Source organism: Scleropages formosus, chromosome 4, assembly GCF_900964775.1.
Source record: "Scleropages formosus chromosome 4, fSclFor1.1, whole genome shotgun sequence".
NCBI lineage: Eukaryota > Metazoa > Chordata > Actinopteri > Osteoglossiformes > Osteoglossidae > Scleropages > Scleropages formosus.
The window spans coordinates 22,130,971-22,152,316 of record NC_041809.1 but is presented as its reverse complement, the minus strand read 5'-3'; the positions used below and the strand labels follow the sequence as shown (position 1 = coordinate 22,152,316).

The 21,346-nt window shown below is 51.9% G+C and overlaps 1 protein-coding gene across 1 annotated transcript in view; it reads right to left on the bottom strand.

Annotated features, from left to right (window-relative positions):
- Positions 1-21,346, bottom strand: part of sorl1 (sortilin-related receptor, L(DLR class) A repeats containing) — a 53,033-nt gene that overhangs the window by 16,391 nt on the left and 15,296 nt on the right. The window contains exons 2-21 of the mRNA XM_018755386.2: positions 20,745-20,861; positions 18,649-18,777; positions 17,692-17,853; positions 17,281-17,348; positions 16,076-16,256; positions 10,060-10,161; positions 9,042-9,211; positions 8,688-8,880; positions 6,739-6,856; positions 4,897-4,970; positions 4,554-4,642; positions 4,237-4,415; positions 3,747-3,933; positions 2,913-3,041; positions 2,398-2,483; positions 2,041-2,213; positions 1,796-1,927; positions 1,506-1,597; positions 946-1,192; positions 656-794 (exon numbers count right to left, since the gene is read on the bottom strand). Of these exons, the coding sequence (XP_018610902.2) occupies positions 656-794; positions 946-1,192; positions 1,506-1,597; positions 1,796-1,927; positions 2,041-2,213; positions 2,398-2,483; positions 2,913-3,041; positions 3,747-3,933; positions 4,237-4,415; positions 4,554-4,642; positions 4,897-4,970; positions 6,739-6,856; positions 8,688-8,880; positions 9,042-9,211; positions 10,060-10,161; positions 16,076-16,256; positions 17,281-17,348; positions 17,692-17,853; positions 18,649-18,777; positions 20,745-20,861 (2,767 nt within the window). The remainder of the gene's footprint in view (positions 1-655; positions 795-945; positions 1,193-1,505; positions 1,598-1,795; positions 1,928-2,040; positions 2,214-2,397; positions 2,484-2,912; positions 3,042-3,746; positions 3,934-4,236; positions 4,416-4,553; positions 4,643-4,896; positions 4,971-6,738; positions 6,857-8,687; positions 8,881-9,041; positions 9,212-10,059; positions 10,162-16,075; positions 16,257-17,280; positions 17,349-17,691; positions 17,854-18,648; positions 18,778-20,744; positions 20,862-21,346) is intronic.

The following is a 21,346-nucleotide window of genomic DNA, read 5'->3' as shown; positions in this document are numbered from 1 at the left end:
GTAATGTGGTTATTAAGTTTTTTCATCAAGTGTGTATGTGACTTACATTTATTCACTTAGCAGATGCTTTTCTCCAAAGCGACTTCCAATAAACACTATGTAGAGTTATCAGGCCACACACCTTATTCACCAAGGTGACTTACACTGCTAGATGCACTACTTACAATGGGTCACTCATCCATACAGCAGTGACACTCGCACACTATGGGGAAACCTGAACAGCATGTCTTTGAACTGTGGGAGGAAACCAGAGCACCCAGAGGAAACCCACACAAACACGGGTAGAACATGCAAACTCCACACAGACTGAGCGGGGATCGAACCCACGTTCTCTCGCACCACCCAGGCGCTGTGAGACAGCAGCGCTACTCGCTGTGCCACTGTGCCGCCCTTACAACGTATATAAGCGCGAGAGAAACTGCTCTAAGTTGGATCTCTGTAAGTTCCTGCGAGTGTGTAGACAGAGTGGTGAAATAAAGCTGGCTGAGTGTTACTCTCTCCCTCTATTGTGATTCTTTAATTTTGCAGCTACCACCCAAGTTGAAGTTAAAGCAAAAAGGATCTAACGATGAAATATAGAACCTGAAAGGATTTTACAGTGAGTAAAATATGGGACAATCAGCCCTTCCAGGACACATGCATCCTTATCACAAACCTGTGGTCTTGCCCTTGTAGAAGACCTTCAGGTCCATCACCCCTGTCAGCCGCCCCACCAGCTGCTCGCTGTCTGATGAACCAGACTTGGGGGCCTTGAAGATGCCCATCCTGGACCAGTCATCCCAGTAGATGTCATTCTGAAGGAAAGGGAGGATGCACACACTTGTTTTTAGGACATGACACAATGCAACCATGGCAACAATATTTTGCACACAACACACGGAATATCCTGTTTGCAGCAGTGTTTTAGGTCTGGCAGATGGGACGCCAGGCTGTTTCTGAGCGCACCTTGAAGACGGCAATGGCGTAGGGGTGCGGCAGACCCTCCACGAGCACGCTGCGCTGACCACCCGAGAAGTCGGCCCTCTCGATGCGGTCGACGTACGCCTCGGTCCAGTACAGCCAGTGCTCGTCGGTGGCGAGGCCGTTGGGCCAGTGGACGCCTTCTGACACAATGCAGGACACGTTGGATCCGTCCATCCAGGCCCGGTACACGCCGGCTGCCCGGTCTCCCCAGTCTGTCCAGAACATGAGGCTGCAGACACAATCGCATGCGTGCGCGCACGCACACGCACACACACACAGAAACACAGTACACTGTTACACACTGTGCGGGAAAAGCTGGCATTTTCAGGAGGTTCTGTACCAGAAGCTGTACGAAGAACAATTCGGACCAGTTCTCCGAAACAGAGCACGAGATTTCATCCGTGCCAACGACTGAGGCCCCACTGGGGAAACGCACTCCATTTCCTGAGACAGCACGTTCATTCGGCAAAGGCCCAGAATTGTTAATACGAATCACGCGTCATCACACATGTTAAAAGCTGGCTGGGTGAGCCTCTCCGTACCTCTCCCCAGGCAACAGTGCCAGGGCTCTGGGGTGTTCCAGCACGGACGAGTTGAAGAGAGTGCGCCGCAGGTCCCCGTCAGGGTTGGCCACCTTGAGGGACACAGCGGGGAGCAGGAAGTAGAGCTTACCTTTGCCACGGACACATCACGCAGCATAGCTAGTGCAAGCGGGGGGTCTTTCGGTTCCAAGCCCGAAACACGCATGTTGAATTTTGAGGCTTGTTTGTTTTTCTTTGTTCTTCCCTTTTATTTTCCTTAGTCCGGGCCAAGTCACGCATCCGCAACTCACCTCGATTTTCTGAGCACCAGCATCCACCCAGAAGAGCAGCCTGCTGATGGGGTCGAATGTCAGCGCCTCTACATTCTGCAAACCCCGTCTCACAATTACCTCCTGGCCGGAGCTCCCGTTCATGCACAGCCTCTACGCGGGCAGGAAGAGTGGAGTAAGACACACAGGAACAGGGTTCAGTCACACGGAGCAGAAAGAGGGTGTTTTTATCAGGCTCACAGCGGTATAAGGATGTGGGGGACCACCTGGATAGTATCCAGAGCAATGTCTGCCCAGTACAGGCAGTTCATGTCATAGTCAAAGTCCAGGGCCACAGCCTCACGCAGGCCGGTTAGCGGCAGGGTCTGGTCGATGCCGGTGGCCAGGTCATAGCGGTGGATGGAGCTGCGCACGGCGTACAGGATGAACTCATTACTCTCTACAGAGGGATAGAGGACGATGCAACGACTATCAGAACAGCGAAGGTCTCTGCCAAATAAGAATCCGACACACTTCCGTGTTTAGTGTAATGTCTGTACAGCACCGTTGCCGGTAAAATGCAGCGAGCCTGATGATGTGATGCTGCCTGCAACCAAACCCTGACAAACGAAAGCGACGCTAACCTCCCACAGGACAGGGTAGCATTTCTCCGTCCAGCCTGGCTTCCACGTCACCACCGCTGCAGCTGTCCCCAGATACCTTCCTGTACCTGAGTCACACACACACACACACACACTCAGGTGAACATGCACACTGATCAAACATGTTAAACGTACTTTGTAATTATCTGCTGCACAGTTTAGTCACTATGGAAAGAATTCCACAATCTTGTACTTTCTGCAGCCAGGGACCACTTTTTGCTCATAGCCACTAGGTGGCGATACCACCTACATGAAGAAGCGTAACAGTAAACATTGAAGTGGGTATTATTTTTTAAAAACCAGAACCTCTACAAAACATGAAAGCTGTTAGGCCGCAACACAGAGCGATAGGCTACGCTGCGTGGGTGCGAGGTCAACAGGTGTTGGCTATTCCCACGTTAACAGACGTGAGGGTGGGGCTGGCTGCCGTTGGCCTATTTGCCCCGTGTCTCCTGGCCGTTTGAAGCTGACCGATGAGGCTCGACTGGCTTCCTCACCCCTTGCTGTGGCGGTACATGGTGCCCGCAGGACATGGCACAGGTGGGCCATCCAGGCGACCAGAGAACTCTGGGTCAGGGATGCAAACCTCCAGAGAGAGGTCTTCACTCAGCTTGTACCCGTAGTCACTGCAACAAGGCAGACAAGGTTAACGTGATAAATGACAGCCATTATGCACTCCGCTCTATGAAAACGCACCAGTAATGTCATTATGAAACACGACAAGCTCTACAGCACTGGGTCTCAGCAACAGATAAAACGGAACACAGAGAAATTGCAAATACACCCAAGTACATAAAACAAGGGTTGAAAGGTTGAGAGGTTACAATATTTCACAGGGGCGGTCATGTTGCACCGTCCGGTAAGCTCCACACGTCCAGACATTCCAGAACGCCTTCCAGCTGTCACGCAAATCAAATGTTAATCCATATATTCGCAGAGGGTGGAGACCATAATAACTGAAGTACACTTCCTTGTCAAGAGAAATCAGCCTACGTTCCATAACTTTGTTCTGCCTACGCTCCATCACGGACATAAAAGGAACAAAAGAAATTGGTTGTGATTCAACAAGAAAAAACTGAGTTATGGCTAAAGATTCTCCTAAACGGCTGAATGAACGTATTTCCAGTAAGCTTGTCTCCCATTAACTCCCTGAAGAAATATTGCATATCGGAGTCAGGAACAAGTCCTGGTACTTATTTTTAATATGAAATAAGCTTTAAAAAAAATGTTATCAATTTTCTAGCTTTTTTTTTTTTTTCCCCCCTCCCTGATGTGGCACTTTGGGGAGGAGACTGTTCTCCTCGATGCTCCACGGAGATGAGGGTACTAACCATTCGTAGTCCTGACGCGTGCAGGAGCAGTTGGTCACAGTGATCGGCCGGTCAAAGTCCTCCCCGTTGAAGCAGGTGGCGTGGGGCGTGCGGCGCTTGAACGCCAGCTTCCGGCCCAGCAGGCACCCATTTCCCCGCTCGTCGGATGGAGACCAGAGCTTGTAGTCCCCCTCTGTGCACGGCACCCCTGAACGGGTACACACAACGCAGGCTGCCACGCTGCCACGCTGCCCCAGCACCAGCACACATACAGCCTTACCCAAGAGACTACTCAGTCATACCTCCATATTCTGCACTGAATTAATAAACGAATCGTGGCATTTCAGTTCAGGTATAACATTTACTAGATTTGTCATGAGAAGTTTTCTGTCCCCTTCATCTTGGCGGAGGGGGCATCACGCGCTCGGAGGAGCACTACCGTAAATGTCACATCCTCTGCGTTCCCACCGTAGTGCGAAATACATCACGCCGTACCACCCCAACAACTCACCCAGGACGTCACTGGCGTTGACCTGCAGGATGAGCCAGCTGTGGCCCTGGTCGGCATAGGAGCCGAAGATGGTGAAGACAGTACTCTTCTCCCCAGGCTCTGTCAGCAGCTGGTACACGAACACCTCCTGGCTGGAAAACTCAAACGGCGTCCACGTCTCTCCCTCGTTGGTGCTGAACCTGCCAGATGGGCGACACCGTGAGCAACGCGCTGGAGCAGCCTGTGGCCTTTGAGGATCCTTACTTCACTTTCACACCATTTATCGATCAGAGACTAGATCAGGAAAGATCTGGAGAGGAACAGAGAGCAAAACATACTTGAGCTCTGTGGTGGAGCCCCCCTGGGCGATGGCCATAATGATCCCTCCGTGGTCTCCCCACGTGTAGAAGTGGGGTCCTGCCAAGGCCTGGAGAACAGACAGGCATGACATCACAGAGCCACATCCCAGAAATCCAATCACTGTTCCCATATGTCCCAATTCCTGCTCTTAACTTCATCCTTTGCATTACCCCGGCACCTGTAACTACCCTAGTATCAAACACCACTTGTCGTTACTCACATACACACACCATGTGACATCAGGAGGAAGAGAAAAAAAAAAAAAAAAAAAAATTCCCACAATTCACCGGGTCACTGTAGTACTGGAACACCACTGCTCACCTCTCTCCACCGGGCCCCCGCACTACTTGACATGTACACGTTGGGCTTGTTAGCCAGGCTGCGACCCACAGAACCTGCGAAGAGTGTGAAGGAACGGTGAAGATCACAGTCACTGAAGGGTAGAGGGTCCAACAGCAGTCACCTTCTCCTGGTACACGTTTAAGATGCTGGATGGAGGCAGCAGTTCTTCAGGGCTTACAGCACTGGTGGAAAACCTGCTGGCCCAACTCAGTTTAGGTGAGCCAAATCATAGCTGCAAGTATTTCTGAAAACGTTTGGATTACCGTGTGAGTTTTGCTTCACCGTAAGACTGTTCATCGATCCATTTAGCCATGGTGCTCAAAAAGAGAAGTCTGCACTTGATAGTACTTCTATCTGACAGCTTGGCGCGGAGCTGAATGTCGGGACCGCAGGCAACACACTTCAGCCACGAGCTTCGCGGTTTATTACTTTTTTTCAACATAATTACACGTCACCTGTGCCACAGCATTACAAGGCGATGCGTGAAAATGTAACGCAAAATGAAACTCAAAAGGCCAACATCTCATCAAAACAGAGATACGAGCACAAATTTCAGACGTCGTGCCTATATTTGACTGTGAACTTCATTCGAGTTCTGAAGTAAGCGTACAAAGAGAAAAAGATTAAGAAGGGTCGTCATTTCCGCGGTTGACTGGCCCACCCTCCCCCGGATGACAGTTAGTCACGGGGCTTCGAGATCCGTGTCGACGCGCTCCAGCCATCTACTCCGGCCACACTCTGACCAACACAATGAGTGCATTTACTCAGCCAAACCCAAACCTGCGTTTAATTTCACTTCACAGCTGAACGCTCGACCATATGACGGCGAAGCGAATAGAGGGAAAACGCTCACGAGAGCTCACAGGTGCAAGATGCCCCAGAGTTGGCAAAGACGGTACTGCCTGCTGAGCTCGGGATGGCAGACTCTGGGGGGCACGTCTCCGACGAGCCGCCGCTTGCTGGCTAGGCATGGTGGGGGGCTTGGCGTACCTTAATTACCACGCTGGTGAAGGAGACACCTCATTACCGAGTGTGTGGTGCAGCGATAACGGGAGGAGGGCAGGCCTCCCGCAGGCCTCGAGTGTGACCGCTCTTATCGAATGATAGCCCAATTAAACACCGAGGCTCTTCAGGGAGCAACACGGCTTGTTAGGAACACAAACATCTTTTACTTATTTTTCTTTTTTAAATAAACAAATCAAAACACTGCACTTCAGACACTATCTGCTGTACTCTTTGCGCTGTAAGAGTGTCCCCTCCCAACCCCCACCCGCAGATCAATTACAAAGTAGTAGCTCGTATCCAAAGCACCTCACGCAGCTTAGTTTAATGCTTTTATGCATTATGCGTTTGTGCAGCTGGATCAAGGTGACTCCGGCGCGGTGCACGGGCTCAGAGAACCTGCAACTTTTCAGGCCACCAGCGCAGTTCATTAAGCACGGGGTGCGAGTCAGCTGGCTGTACGTGATCGGAATCGGGAGCACCGCTCCAACTCGAACGACGTGCCCTGGACAGAGCAGATTCCAGAACACTGGGCGGCAGCCTCTCTTCTGTATACAGACCCATTTGGCATCAAGCCGTCGTCCTTCTCCAGGCAGACAGAGGACAAAACGAGAGCGGGGGGATGGGAGGGGCAACGGGGACAAGACGCTGAAAGAAGAGGAAGCGCTGCAGAGTTTGCCAGCCCTGTGTGGCTTCCTTCTAACACATCTCAGCTGCCGTTGGTGCATGTTGCAAAGTAAAGAGACATCCCCAAGAAACAAAAACCACTAATGAATATTAACATTAAACCTAAGAGAAAGCTACCCACAAGACAATCACCTGTGGCCATGATGAAGCCGGGTGCCGACTCCTTGGAGAGGATGGGCATCCTCCGCAGCTGGACGTTGAGCAGCTGGCTCCAGCGCTGGGCCAGATGCAGAGAGCAACCCTTGGAGAGCTGTGGACAGGGGAAGGGCCAGTCACACACGCAGACATAAACACACACCCACACATATATAATATACACACTCCGCCGACAACAGCGAAACCTGAAAAAATTCACCGCAACCGCACTAGGGCAAAGGCCCTTAGTCCTGGTTGTTGTGCCACTATGTATACTGACACTTCTTTTAAAACTTTCAGCCACTTTGAACTGTTTACTAACTAAAACTAAATACTCCAATGAAAACTGAACTCGGCGCGTGAAACATTTTAAGCCATGCAAAACAGAGGAATGACACACTCGCTCTTCAAAGCACAAACACGATATTCAAAACTCCAAAGTCACTTTAAGCACAAAATCACAATCAGAAAAAGCTTAATAAAGTAAGCAATATGTCCCTATACACATATACACACACTATATTACATAGGGACATATAGCTTACATATAGTAAGCTATATGTCCCTATATATAGGGACATATATACGTGACAATATAATAATATTTGGTAATAATATACCAAATATTCTTATATTATCACATATATATGTCCCTTGGTCTATTTATGGGTTGATTTTATTATTTAAATGCATTTTGAGCTATAAAGCTAAAACTAATGTAAAATGACAAAAAACCACAATGTTGTGTGCAAAGCTATTCAATGCCAACTGTTGACTCTTGTGTCTAATAAACATGTGCCGTGCACTCCTGACACCAGCTAGAAACACCGGAAGCCAATTGAACCGAGTTAGTTCAACAGCCCTTTTCCAAGTCCATTGTGTCCGAGTGCATTTTTTTGTCACCCATCAGCTGGACACATTGATAGATCAGGTGCAGCAAAAAATGTAGAAAATGCAACTGAAAAGTGGGAAATGACTTCAAGACTCTGGTTATGGTCAAGAAAAGCATCAGTGGAACTGCTCCCAGGTACCTACAAGACCTGATCATCCGCTACACCCCAACCAGACTGCTCCTCCACCTCTGCTCAATTGGTGGTCCCACGCACAAAAGGTCCAAAAGCAAAACTACAAAGGATCTCAGTTCTGGCTCCGATGTGGTGGAACAACCTCCCCCCTCACTCAGAACTGCTGAATCTCTGTCCACATTTAAAAAGGGTCTTAAAACTCACCTCTTTCGGACTCGCTTCTCCCATGATCTCTTTAGTACATAATAATGTGACGATGATCACGCTCTACACCTTTGACATCAAAATTGCTAAATAATAGACAAACTTTTATGCAGCTACTCATGCAATGTACACGTTTCAAAGAAATGTGATTATGAATGGTCGATTATTTGGACAAAGTTTTATGCAGCTACTTGTGCGATGATGTTCATATGGTGGAAAGTAACTAACTACACTTTAGAATCACGTGTTTGCATCTAAGTCTCTTCCTGCTAATGTAATGCACATGTATTTCCTACGAGATCTACGTCGCTCTGGAAAAAAGTGTCGGCTAAACGAATAAATGCAAATGACCACATCTTAAAAAATGTGTAACTGCCTGTCAAAACACAGGCACCTACATACAGTGAAAGCCGACACCTGCAGCAGCTTCATTTCAGCTCATTTATCAGGTCATATCATTTGTTAAAAATGATATATAATGTAAACTACAGAAGCGATCAAAGCACAGGTACAATGGTGTAGGTACACATTGTAATCACTGAATCATTCATAATTGTTTAAATCTTTTATGAGGGGAAAAACACGTCACATTTTCATTGTTGTGGGGATGTGAGTATTTTGCAGATAATTATACTATTCACTTTTCACGATGCTATTCAATTAAGAGCTCAGCTGAGGTTGCTATAGAACCTAAGTGTAGCTCCGCAGTGGCGGTACCTGGCAGTCCAGGGTGCCTCCCAGGCTGTCGGTGACCGGTGGCTGCAGCAGGTCCCAAGTGCCCCCTTTGTCAAATGTGATGACGGAGCGCATGTTGTCCTCGCTCAGAGAGCCGTTGATGAGAGTGGCGATGTAGACCCCCCGGAGCCCCTCCACCCGGTGAAGGTCAGCAAAGGGTTCGTTTGCAAAGTACCTGCCGACAGGATCCCTGCATCATCATCTTCCCCATCGCCATCACACAGAGGACATCAGCAAAATTCATCACCACCACCAATGTCACTGTCACACTGATCACCACCACCACCACCACCTTCCTCGCCACGGCCTCCACCGTGCGCCCCAACCCCTTCATACCTGATGAGGGTATTACTGCCAGTGCCGTCAGGACTATAGTACAACACGTTTTCCAGAGAGAGCGAGAAGGACAGGCCCTGGGTGTCCGAGATGTACAGGTGGGTGACGTTGTCCTTGTGGTTCACACAGACAAAAACCTGGTCCTCCGAGGCATCTGCGATGTAGTATTCCTGTCGGGGGGGGGGACATGCGAAGTGAGGAGAGAGCAGCACACTGGGTCGGTGCACCAACCCCCTGTGTGTCCCAAGAGCCCTCGAGCCGTCCCCTGCAGAGAGCTCTAATCAAAGCCAGCCACTTCCACGCAGGCTTCCAGCCGAATAAAAGTGCCTGCGGGCATCTTTAAGCTGCAAGCATCGAAATAAAATGCTTTTTTCAATCGTGGATTCGCGCGTCGCAAATCAGATTCTGCTCCATCTGACTGCGTAATTAGGCCGGCATGCTGCTTTGATGATGCAGAATCACTCGGAGATATTACATATTTACATCTAGCGCAGGACGCAGCCCATCCATATCGTGGGCTCGCTGCTGGGATAATACAGTTAAATCTTTACAAAAGAATCCCATGCGTGCAACTCGATCGATGATTACCGAGCTAAAAATCACATGAAACCTCAAAGGCCTTTGTGGAAGATCTATGGTGTTTGTGCTGGTTTTGTTCTTAGGAAAACAACAAAATGCGCCGAGGTTAACCGGTGCCTCCAAGAATTACCCTGGTTATCATCTGTCTTGGCTAATTAAGCCAACGATCGTAAGGAAGACCAGAATGCACAGCGAGGCCCCAGGGACGAGGCAGAGGAAGTGGGATTTAAATTATTCAAGAGGATGCAAAGCAGAGGGAGGCCGAGGCACCCGGCACAACCCCTCGCTTCGTACGGCGGCGGATGCAGCCAAAATTACGACGTCATTTCTTTCTACAGCGCTGCAATGCTCAGCGGATGCTGTTATTCTAAGCGTCTAATACAGCCGAGCTTCGCGACGCAGTACAGCTGTAGTGAAGTGTTGCATTGTGGGAACTCACAGTGATGGGGTGCCGCGTGTTGAACTGGGCGGCCCTCATGGGCTGGCGGTTGTAGGAGACCCACAGCTGGACGGAGGAGGGCTCCTGGCTTCCCAGCAACACCTGGAGGACAAAGAGCAGCCAGACGGCAGACGGGGTCACGCCTTGCCGGGTTCAGAGCCGAACCCGAAAGAACCCGTGACGACAACAAGACAGATGACGGCGCGTTCGCACGTCGCTGGATCGCGAAACCATCCAGCGATAAGCTTTTTAGACAGCAGAAATATTTTCATCACGAACCACGCTGCTTACATTCCCGACAAGGTACAAAACTCGCAGCTTCTATGATTACCACCCTCCCCCAACCCCCGCCGACTGCAGCCCTGTGAGAAACGGCCTTCGGCTGGCACGAAACGTGAGAATGAATCACATGCTTATAAGGCATCTGATTTATGTTGCGGCTTTGTAATGGTGGGCTGTATCTGAAAGCCGCCCAGAGGTATGTGCAGGAGCAAGAAATTACCCCCAGAAACAGAGTGGGGGTTGTTTGCGCTGAGGCCCATGCCAAGCGCTTCTAGGGCCAGGGAGTATTACATACCGGGCCATAAAACGGGCAAATTAGTTTATTCAGATGAGCTGCCAAGGTGTCATGCATTCTCAAGGCCCAGGCAGCCCCTTACCGCGGTACTAGCGTGGGCCATAGTCCGCCCCGTCGGCCCAACTTGGCCCAGAGTCTGTCCTGGAGGAATCGGGCATCGACGGTGGTAAAAAGCTCACCACAGTGCAATTCCCAGTTACCCAAAAGCTTCTGCGGTGTGTGACATGTGTTGATCTGCAGGGGGTTTAGTGCAGCAAACCAGGTGCTCTAAATCGCATTGGATTAAGCTGTCCGTTTAACACTACGTAGCAAACACTGTATGTCACTTCGGAGGAAAGCCTTTGATGGATGAATAAACGTAATCTGGATCAGCAGCCACGGATGGGAGGCCCTCATGTTCTCTCGTAAACTTTACCAGAGCAATGCTGGTAAAGGCCCTGGATGGGATTGACGGGATCAGTCCTCGGGTCCGTGCGAACGTCTGTCGGTCCATCTGACAGGTAGGCTGCTTTGGGCCACGTAGGGGGGGTAAGCACATCAGCCCCTGTATTCAGCTGATGCGCAGCACAGTAGGGACAAGCAGTCCAACCCAGGATTACTAGAAACGGAACTACGGGGTTACTGACAATTGACTTCCCTCAAAAGCGATCGTGTAGGAGGAAGAGAGACTAGACAAACCCACTGCAGCGCAGGCGTGGTTAGACTAAACCAGACCTTTAAAGAGAATCAACCTTTCATTTCCCAAAACATAGAGTACACCTGTCTCACGCCCCAGGGGACTCCTCCGCTCCGCATACGGTATCAAGCACCGCGGTAGCGCCACGTCCGTCGACACCAGCGGCTCGCCGCTGTGCCGTTTCGGAGACGGAGAGGGCGATTTCGGGCCACCGGAGACACACGCAGCAGGAAAAGGGGCAGCGGCAACATGGTGCCAAGAGCCCTTGTTCAAGAGGTCCCATGTGGCAGAGCAAAGGCGAGCGATCCTTTCTGCAGCAGCAGGAGAGCCCGAGGGAATGCACCGTCTCTGGGCGCCACCCCTTTTACACAGGCTCTAATTAAAGCAGCCGCAGTGCATAAACGCGTCGGCCGGGATCCGACCTCATCCAGTCGGCTGAGCAGCATTCCAGGAACGGATGCACGAAGCGCACGTGCGGTCGCTCGGCGTGCTCCGCTCGTACCGCATCAGCGGCGGTCTTGCAAGAGCTCGGCGTCAGAAGTGGAACAGACTCTTTCGGGGACCCGTCTGCCTTCCTCCTTTTCTCCACGCTGCTCTTCTGTCCGAAAAACCTTCTCCTTTTTGCGCCGTCCATCCCTTCCTCGTTGCGGTTTTTTTGTTTTTCTCTCAATGCGGTTGTGCAACGCTTAAGTTCCGCAAGACTATCTGCGCCTCCACTCTCGTCAGAACCGGTCTGACTAGTGGCAGAAGCAGAGGCGTCACCGCCATTCCTCCGATCCTGGCAGGAAAGCAGACCCGGAACCCAAGGGTGCCGCGCTTACCAAAGAGCGGTTAGCCACCGATGACGAGCCGCAGCCTGGACCGAGACCAGGTGGGCACCGCTGTGTCTTCAGTTCATCTTCTACCTATGGACATGTGCTCTGAATTGCATCAAACGATGTCCCAGAAATAAAGTCGAGAAAAATTAAGAGCTGCAAATTGGCTGAGCGAGAAAAAAAGTTTTCTTGTGTATCGAACCCTAACCCTCAAGCTCAATGTCTTCAGAGAATCCATCTGCGTTGCACAGCTGGTGGAACATTTACATTTACTCATTTAGCACACTTATGTAAAGCCACATACAGTTATGTAGTATTTAACTGACACTTTTATCAAAGGAGATTTACAGTGCTAGATACACTGCAACAAACTACCTACAGTGATACACCCATGTACTACATGCCTGTGCAATGTAGCGGGGGTGGGGGGTGGCACACACGCACAGGAAAGGAAATTTAGAGTCACCACACACACGCTGCCTGAAACCGCTTGTCCCAGGTGGGGCCGCGGCAAACCGGAGCCTAATCCGGCAACACAGGGCGCAAGGCTGGAGGGGGAGGGGACACACCCAGGACGGGACCCAAGCAGGATTCGAACCCCTGACCCGCCAGAGTGGGCGCAGGCCAAACCCGCCGTGCCACTGTGCCCCTCCTTAGAATCCCCAGTTCACCCGAAACGTCTTTGGACAGTGTGAGGTAACCAGAGCACCTGGAAGAAACGCATGAATGCAGAGAGAACACACGAACGCCACTGAAACTGAGCCACTACTGAACCTACATCTCAGCCAAGGTGCAGTGAGGCAGTAGCCACACACATGTTTGAGCTCTGATTCTGATGGAACACAGAAGCGTGGAGCCCCGCTAGAGCGCAGGCTTCAGATTCCCGTCGGGACTTCGGTGGGAGCCATTGGGTCACGAGGTGACGAAGCTGGGTTCCTGCAGTAGACCAACACGCTGCCCTCTCTGCATACACGTCTCCTCCAGCCGGGGTGGTGCCATGTGCCAGCTGGTAGCGGGTGCGGCACGTGACTCTGAGATCCGCCTGTGGTGCGGTCCGGCCCGGCACCACGGCACGAGATCCCTAGGAGAAGCTCCTGCGCAGGTAAGCCACGCCCAGTCAAGGAGCAGGATCACAAACGCGTTAACCGCTTACGGACTCAGCGTTAACCGTTAAAAATGTTGACGGAGTGCCAGCGAATGGCTTTTTCCAGGAGTTTTGTTTAAAGGGAAGGGGGGGGGGGAAACAACATGTTCACTTTGTTGGTTTAGCATCAAAGCGTGCGTATCTGCGAATCCCATCAGAGCCAGAACGCGGCATAATGCGAAATCATCTTCAAAAAGACTCCCGAAGCCCCAAGCACACATTGGCAACGAAGGCTTTAACCCAGTTATCTTCCTCAGACAGCGCTACTTGGGGTCGGCGCGGCTGAAGAGAGCGGGATTATTCCGGAGGATCAGTATTGTCGGGCCCTCCATAAGAGCCCAAAACGAGGCAGCCTCTCAGGATCGGGGGGCTTTTAATTAGTCCCAGCGGCTTCCCACCGTCGGCAGCGATTTGGGGTATTCATTAATGCTAATCCTATTACCTACAAGGAGCTGAGACAGAGAGGCGGGCACAGCCAGACCGAGGGAGGCGCTCAATCCCAGCATGCCCCGAGGCGACCCTGACGCTCCAGGACAGCTCTTGGCCGCAGAATGATGGAGGTTGGTTTTTGGGTCCAAACCCTCCGGAGCTGGCAGGTTTCCTGTAAGAAGCCAGTCTTGTAAAGACAGATCAACCGCAAGACAGCGGTAGGCGTCAGGTCCGATGAAGCGTTCGCCCAGCACCGAACGAGGTTGGGGAGCCAGACAGAGTCGCAGTCAGAGCTGCCACCTCCGCTCAAAGAAACCAGGCCTGAATACCACCTCCTGCTGTAGAGCGCTTGATCAAGGTACTCACCGTATATCGTAGCAGCAAAAATTGCCCAGCTGTGTAATGGGTAAATTACTGTTACGCATCTTACCACACTCTAAGTTGCTTGTTTGGAGAACAATGTCAGCCAGATAAATAAACGTAAATGTAACGATGAGAGAGCCGTCGGCGGCAGAAAGAGAATCCGGAATCTATATCTGACGTCCGCGTGGGAGAAACGCAGGGGGGATCGCAGACCGACCAGGTGGATGGAGGAGCTCACACTCCCCGTACACCACTTTTACACACGGGGGTTGCTCCGGGACCGTCGGGAGATGTTTACACAGGAAGAGTTCGGCTCTCTTGCACGCCAGCTTGCGCCTGACAACACAGCCCCAGGTTGACAGGTGACCCACTTTCCTGGGTGGATCCTGTCACATCGCGAGAATTCGGCCCTAATAGGGTATTCCCACCTCTCCGTTTGAAAGTAAAAGCCCGCGCAGAATGGAAAGCAGCCCCATGGATGCGCGCTGAATTTGAGGGAAGAGCAGAGAACAGCAGCGGCTGATTACAAGAGCGGCAGTGTGACGCCCGCAATCCCTCCCTCGCCGCGTTGCGCTGGACATCCGCACTCAGCAAGCCGGGCGGTTCGGACTCCATCTGCCCCCTTCCCTCACGCCTGGCTCACAGTGTACAAACAGCAGGCCTCTTTCTACTGCGCCCATCTGCTCCTCGCACGCCGTCCATATGACGGACACGGGTTCCGCAGGGCCGCAGATCCATGGCCACGGGCTCCAAGGCACCGGAGGAAACACCTGCGCCGGCTTCCGAACTCATGTCCTTCGCCGCGGTTTCGTGATGGGTGCTGTTTCCATGGCGACCGCAGCCCCCTCCTCGGCAGTTAGCAGCTCAGAACACCGCGTACAGAAACCTAGAGCGCTGTGGATGCTCTTCCGCTGCTCGAGGAGCCCGCCCAAGGACGGGAAGATGGGGACGGACCACTGCTCTCCTCTGCCGTGGAGCACAGGTGACCCGATCCATTAGCCACCGACGCAATCAAGTCATTGTAAGACAACTTCAGATGTTTACGTAGAAAGAGTCGAGCGATGTTTCATAGCCCCCCGGCCTGAGGACGCACGACGGACATAGTGGGTTTCAGGCCTGTTCCCGAAACAGCAGATTGCATAGACTCAGCTGTCCCTGGAGTGAGTCACACAGGGTCATTTCCATCACCAAGATGTTCCATTTGGATGTCTGTGCGCCATCATTTCTAGTTTGTCTTCCTGCTCAGCAAACCAATCCTACGAGTCTCTCATTTTTTAAAAATTATCTCCCTCACGCGTTCACGGGAATCGGTAAATAGCGGGCAGCATAAAACCCCATCAAAGGCTGGACACGGCCACCTCGGCATCCGGAGCCGCATCCTTCCCTTCTTTCTCCCGCACAATTTCAATTTCATTCTCAAGCCCCCGGAGTAATTTGCGAGCAATTTAATCTGAAAAGATGTCTCTCTGTCTCTCTCAAGTTATGAAGAAGAAAATGAAGTTCAAATATGGGATATGATGCACACTCATGTTTTCATTATGATGGTCTCAGCGCTGGAGCTTTGCTGATCACACCAGAGAAAACAGCAAAACCTGATTTGGCTCTTTAAGCAGGACAAGAGAGAGAAGCAAGTCAGTCCACACACACACACACACACACACACACACACACACACACACACACACACACACACACACACACACACACACAGAGAGAGAGAAGTGTTTAATAACACCAAATTCTTCACATTCCCACTGATCTGTCCACTTCGAGTAGTCTGGTAACACTTCAACCACTGTTTAGTATGGTAAGGAAGTCCTTGGTATAGTAAGGACTTTGGCTTTAGTCACATTCGAACACATTTGCTACTATCGATTGCGTCAAATAAACTGATCTAACCAAGTGCTGCTACAAGCTGGCTGACAGCACTGAATGAGCGCTACCTCTGTCGGAGCAGGTGGAAATGGGGGCGGGGCCCGGTGTAGAAGGCACGGCTAGGGTGGAGCACTAACCCTGGTGGTCGTGGCGAACATGTACTTGTCCCGGAGCTGGAAGCTGTCCACGCGGTCCATGATCAAGTGCCGGTTCTCCTCGCTCTGGAAGAAGTCTGTGCTGCTGAGGACACTGGAGGCACCCGACGGCTCGTGTCGCTGGACCAAGACCGTGGTGGCTGGGTCGTACGGCTCCACGCCCCTGTGGAAGTTGGAGGCAAACATGCGGTCGCAGTTGTGCCAGTCTTGAGCAAGGACAGTACAGATGAGTACAAGTCCACAGGTGAGGCGCACTGATTTTCAGACTCAGGTTTAACACCCACGACCCTCAAAGAGACCGACCATCCTGGCCCCATACAACACCCGGCTTGACAAGGCACCGGCAACTGCGTGTCGTCTCTGCAGCAAGTACACCTGCTGCGGAGCGACCATCCAAACTGCCACAGTGGAGGATCAGTCTGAAGGTGTGTGTGAAATCGCACGGGGAGGACCAGGGCCTTTGAGGTAATGTGTGTGACAAGAAGTTCAGGAGTGCTGCCCGCTGGAGGATCAACACAGCCTGTCTACTGGGGAGCAGCGAAGGGAATAAAGAAGATGTCAGTGGGTAATGGTTGAGTGCTGAAGTACCCAAAGCAGCTGGGAGCAGGACATGCTGTGTGCATCTGGGGGATGTTACCTAAAACATCCAGCATAAAATCCTGCGCTGTTCACATTTGCTTGGGCTGTTTATAGGACCAAAACACATTGTGAAGCCTTTCGAGGCTGTTATCGCTTCTCCTTGGACTAGCGCTCGTTTGGATCCATGGCAACACACTGCAACATGGTCTATTTTCGCTAAATGGCGCGAGTAAAAGCGGCACGCTCACACAAACACCGCGGGATTCAGAGCAGATCAGGCGTGCAATGTGTTCGCGTGTCGGACAGACTGAAGCGTGAGCAGTGCTGGCTCGCTACAGAGAGCGCTCCCGGCGAACGCCGCCAGCTCCAGGTCCAAGCGATGCGTCAGAGAAAGCCTGCAGAGAGCCCCGCGGTGTCTGGCTGCAGGAGAGCGTGGAGCCACGTGACGGGATTAGCAAGCCGTTTAAATGGCCCTGGACCGAGGACTGATGGGCTCTAACAAGCGCTGGGCCAGAACATCCAGGAGTCAGTCCGCCATATGGGCACCGAGGCTGTACAAGACTACACGCGCATACACACAGGATGCTGTAAGGCAGCGGTCGTCTCACCAGAAGTAGGACTTGACATGTTCCTGGATCAGCACCCATGTCTCACCAAAGTCATCTGACTTCCACAGCTGCAAGGAGAAGCACGCACAGTGACACGGAGCCAAAAACACTGGCTCTCAGGAGCACATGGTATCTAATTCCACCCTCATAATCATGTGCGAATTAGAGAAGGAGAAAGGAAGAGCGATGAGAGTTTTAATTTGCTCAACGAGTTTCCATCTTCTACGGCTCTTAGCTGGGAGAAAGCTGTCATTAGCACGCGAGCGATATGTCACCGGGTGAAGGATTCCAGCGTCTCTCTGGGAGCAGCAGTTAGGGTCAGCGGCAAGGCCTAAACAACTTCTATGACGAAGTTATGGGCTGTTGCAAGCGGGGGCGGTGGAGTAGAGCCGTGCGGGGTGCGTTACGAACCTGCTTATTGGGGTGCAGGCTGTCGTAGCCCAGGACCAGGTTGGGCTTGGTGCTGTGCAGCAGCAGGTCGGTGGGCTTAAAGGGGACCGAGAAGCCCTGCACGGTCCTGCAGAAGTCGAACGTGTTCCAGAGGAAGCTGTTCGTAGTGTCGGCAAAGATGTACTACGAGAAAAAGGAGGAGAGCTTAAGGGATGGGCTGCTGGACGCACCTGCCGCAAAAAAAGCAAGAATGCACACATAGACAGTGCCGCGTCTTTGCGGGATCTAGACAAGAGCTGGAACCCCTGCCAGATTTCCACATTCCAAGGCTTAGAGTTCCCTTTATTTGGGCTTCAGTTAAAGTCACAAAAAACACACGCTGGATACGGGAAGAAATGTCTTTGAAGGCCCAACGAGCAACCTGGACGATTTCAGAAGTGCCACTGTATCACCGCTCATCAAAACCCCAAGAGGGACCCTAGACTTCAAGCCTTGAGAGCACATCAAGCTGTACGCGATAAACTGTATACAGGTTTCAAACTGATTAAACAAGCCCTTCCCCTTCCTCTCACTCCGGAGAGTTCGTCTCTGGTCTCGGAAACGGTCAGGTCTGTCTCGTGACCACAGAGGTGGAGGAACAAAGAGGCTTGGCGCTCAGACTGCAGCGTTCCCGCACCCACGCCCCGCGGCTTTGCCTGCACAGACATTTCTGTGTCTGCTGCTCGTCGCCGTATTGATTTCCGCGTTTTGTCATTCCTGCGAAACACACCCGAAAAGCCTTCTTGCCTTTTTTTTTTTTTTTTCGGGAAATGCATTAACTCACTATGTTATTAGACGGTAAAACCATGTTCCAGGAGTGTCTCGCTTCAGTTGTATAGTGCTGGCCACCACCAAAAAAAGGAGGACAAGGTAAAGTACCTTCCGCTGTTACTAGTGGTCCCCCATGAGCACAACCGTGACCGCGTTTTGACCACTTACCCTCTTGTTGTCCACAGGGCTGTGGTAGAACTGAGCAATGGCCGGTTTAGCCCCTGCTCTGTTGCCGTTCAGTTGGAACTTGTCAGAGATGAAGGAGAACGTCGTTCCGTAGTCGTAGGACACGTACACCTGTGGCCGGAGAGGGGTGCGGATGAGGATCAAAAACGTGAACTAAACCGGCGAATGCTTTCTTCCTTCGGGGCCTGCGGTTCCAAAGTGACCGCCCACTAAAGACATCTGACAGCTGAACTTGTGGTGAAATGTGGGCGACACGGTGGCACGGCGAGTATCGCTGTTGTCTCATAGCACCTGGGTGGTGTGAAAGGATGTGGGTTTGATCCCCACTCAGTGTGTGGAGTTTGCATGTTTCCCCTGTGTCTGCACGGGTGTCCTCCGGGTGCTCTGGTTTCCTCCCACAGTCCAAAGACATGCTGTTCAGGTTCCCCCATTGTGTGCGAGTGACAAAGAGAGTGTGTTCCACTGATGTACGGATGAGTGACCCAGTGTAAGTAGTGTATCTAGCAGTGTAAGTCACCATGGTGAATAAGGTGTGTGGGCTGATAACACAACAAAGTTCACTGGAAGTTGCTTTGGAGAAAAGCATCTGCTAAATAAATAAATGTAAATAAAGGCTATGAGCCCTCTGTCATAATGCGAGCTCTGCTGAGGCTTTGGTTTGCCACTCGGTCGAAGGGACCAGTGCCCAGGGCGTCGCTCGTTACTGCAGCTCCCACACGCTGCTCCGATCCATGGGGAGATGCGTAAATCTGGACCTCTGAGCTACGTTTCAGGCAAGAGAGAGGAACGCCTCCAGGCTCGCCGCGAGTTCCCGGCAGCCTCGCACCTCCGAATGGCGCGCACGCAGCTTCGTTCACCCGCGAGCGGCCTGGGCGAAACGTATCGGTGCAGATCCGAGCGTAGCAGGGCAACGCGCGTCCTGCGGTTCGCCTGCATGGGAAACACTCGCAGCAAGAAAACTGTGGTCAAACTGCAAGTCCTAAACAACACAACGTTATCTGACAAACGAACCTCCAGTGAGTATTCTCAGAAGGGCTGAAAGTTACCACTTAAGGAAGTAAGTCGGGCAAACCGCCCTTGATTAACACGACAGCGAACAACTGAATACCGGAGGCGCCCCGTCCAGCATTTCACTGGAGAGAACTAGTTCCCTGTTCCTCCCTATCAACGTGATGTTACAGATGGCAGGCTGTGTGTGTGTGTGTGTGTGTGTGTGTGTGTGTGTGTGTGTGCGTGCGTGCGCGCACGTGCATGCAAGTAGGAGACCTGCCGCTGTACTCCAACACTGTGCACCACATGGTAGCGTGCCCAGTACACGTGTGTTTGCCGTGCCACCACTGCACTCATCTTCCACTGAGACAGCATCTGTCCAACAGGCGCTATCCCTGGCGACAATCAGTCCGGTCGCTCACGCGCCGCACGCTCGAATCGGGTCCGGAGTCAACGGCGTGCTGAACACGAGCGCTTCCTTTGTCGGAGGCGAACGCCGATTTACGTCTGACGCACGGACGCCTCTCCAGCTCGCAAGCTTAAGGTGCTGATTGCAGCCAGCGGTGGACCTACACTCATTTTTCCAAATTAAATCCTTAATACCCCTCTTTCGAATGTCAGCATTCACATTTATTCATTTAGCTGACACCTTTCTCCAAAGCAGCTTACAATGTTACGGCATTCACAATTATTTACCCGTTTATACAGCTGGATAATTTTACTGGAGCAATTTAGGGTAAGTACCTTGCTCAAGGGTACTACGGCTGGCGATAGCAATCAAACCAGACACCTTTAGGTCCAATGGCAGCAGCTCTAAGCGCCGTGCTACAAGCTGTGCCCCTGTGGAATAGCTGGACTGAAAGCATTTTATCGCTTAGGCCATTAAAGAACTTCAAAGCAAGAAGAACAGTCATTAATACTAAATGGATGTATGAACTTGGAGTGTTTAACCAGTTATGAGCGTGCATATTTACTGTACATACGAGAACCTCAGCAGCATGCTGGGATTTACCATGTGTTATTCTACCATATGTTGCTTTTCGAGAGTGAAGATCCAAGAGAGGGCAGGGTGAATCAGGCACGCTTACCGCGCTGGTCTTGAGTCCCGGAGAGCCCGCGCTGTCCCTGGCCAGGGCCACGATGACGTTGCTCCTCTCCCCGGCCCAGTGCACCACCATCTGGTTGTGGGAGTCGTTCAGGTTGACCTGCGAGGATGAGACGCGATGAAAGGTGGTCACGCCGTGGTGCCTGGCTTCCACGCCCGAGGGAAAACTGGCGCACGCAATACCGGTTCCCAAGGGCAACAAGGCTTGTTTACACATGGCTGACGTAGCGTTCACCCCGCAGGCCGCACAACCCTGGCATCTAGACAGAGGAACGGCGGCGCTGAGGACATCCCAGGTGGGCCCGCGGCCGCTTCTGGGTAATGCTGACCGTTCAACCCGCTCCAAGGCATAAAGGATGAACCTCCACAGCGACTCCGTGGCTGTTTCTCCTTCGGACCCCAGGTGCAGGACCGCATCAGCGCCAGATCTGTTCCACAGATCGCAATGCACTCTTTGGGCTGTCGAATGAGGTACTGAAACCCACAGTCCTCACATCCGGTAACCCCCCCCCACACCTCGAAGGAACATGCCCACTGAGTGCACAAAACAGAGTCAGACCCCCTGTAGCACGTAGCCCATTAACC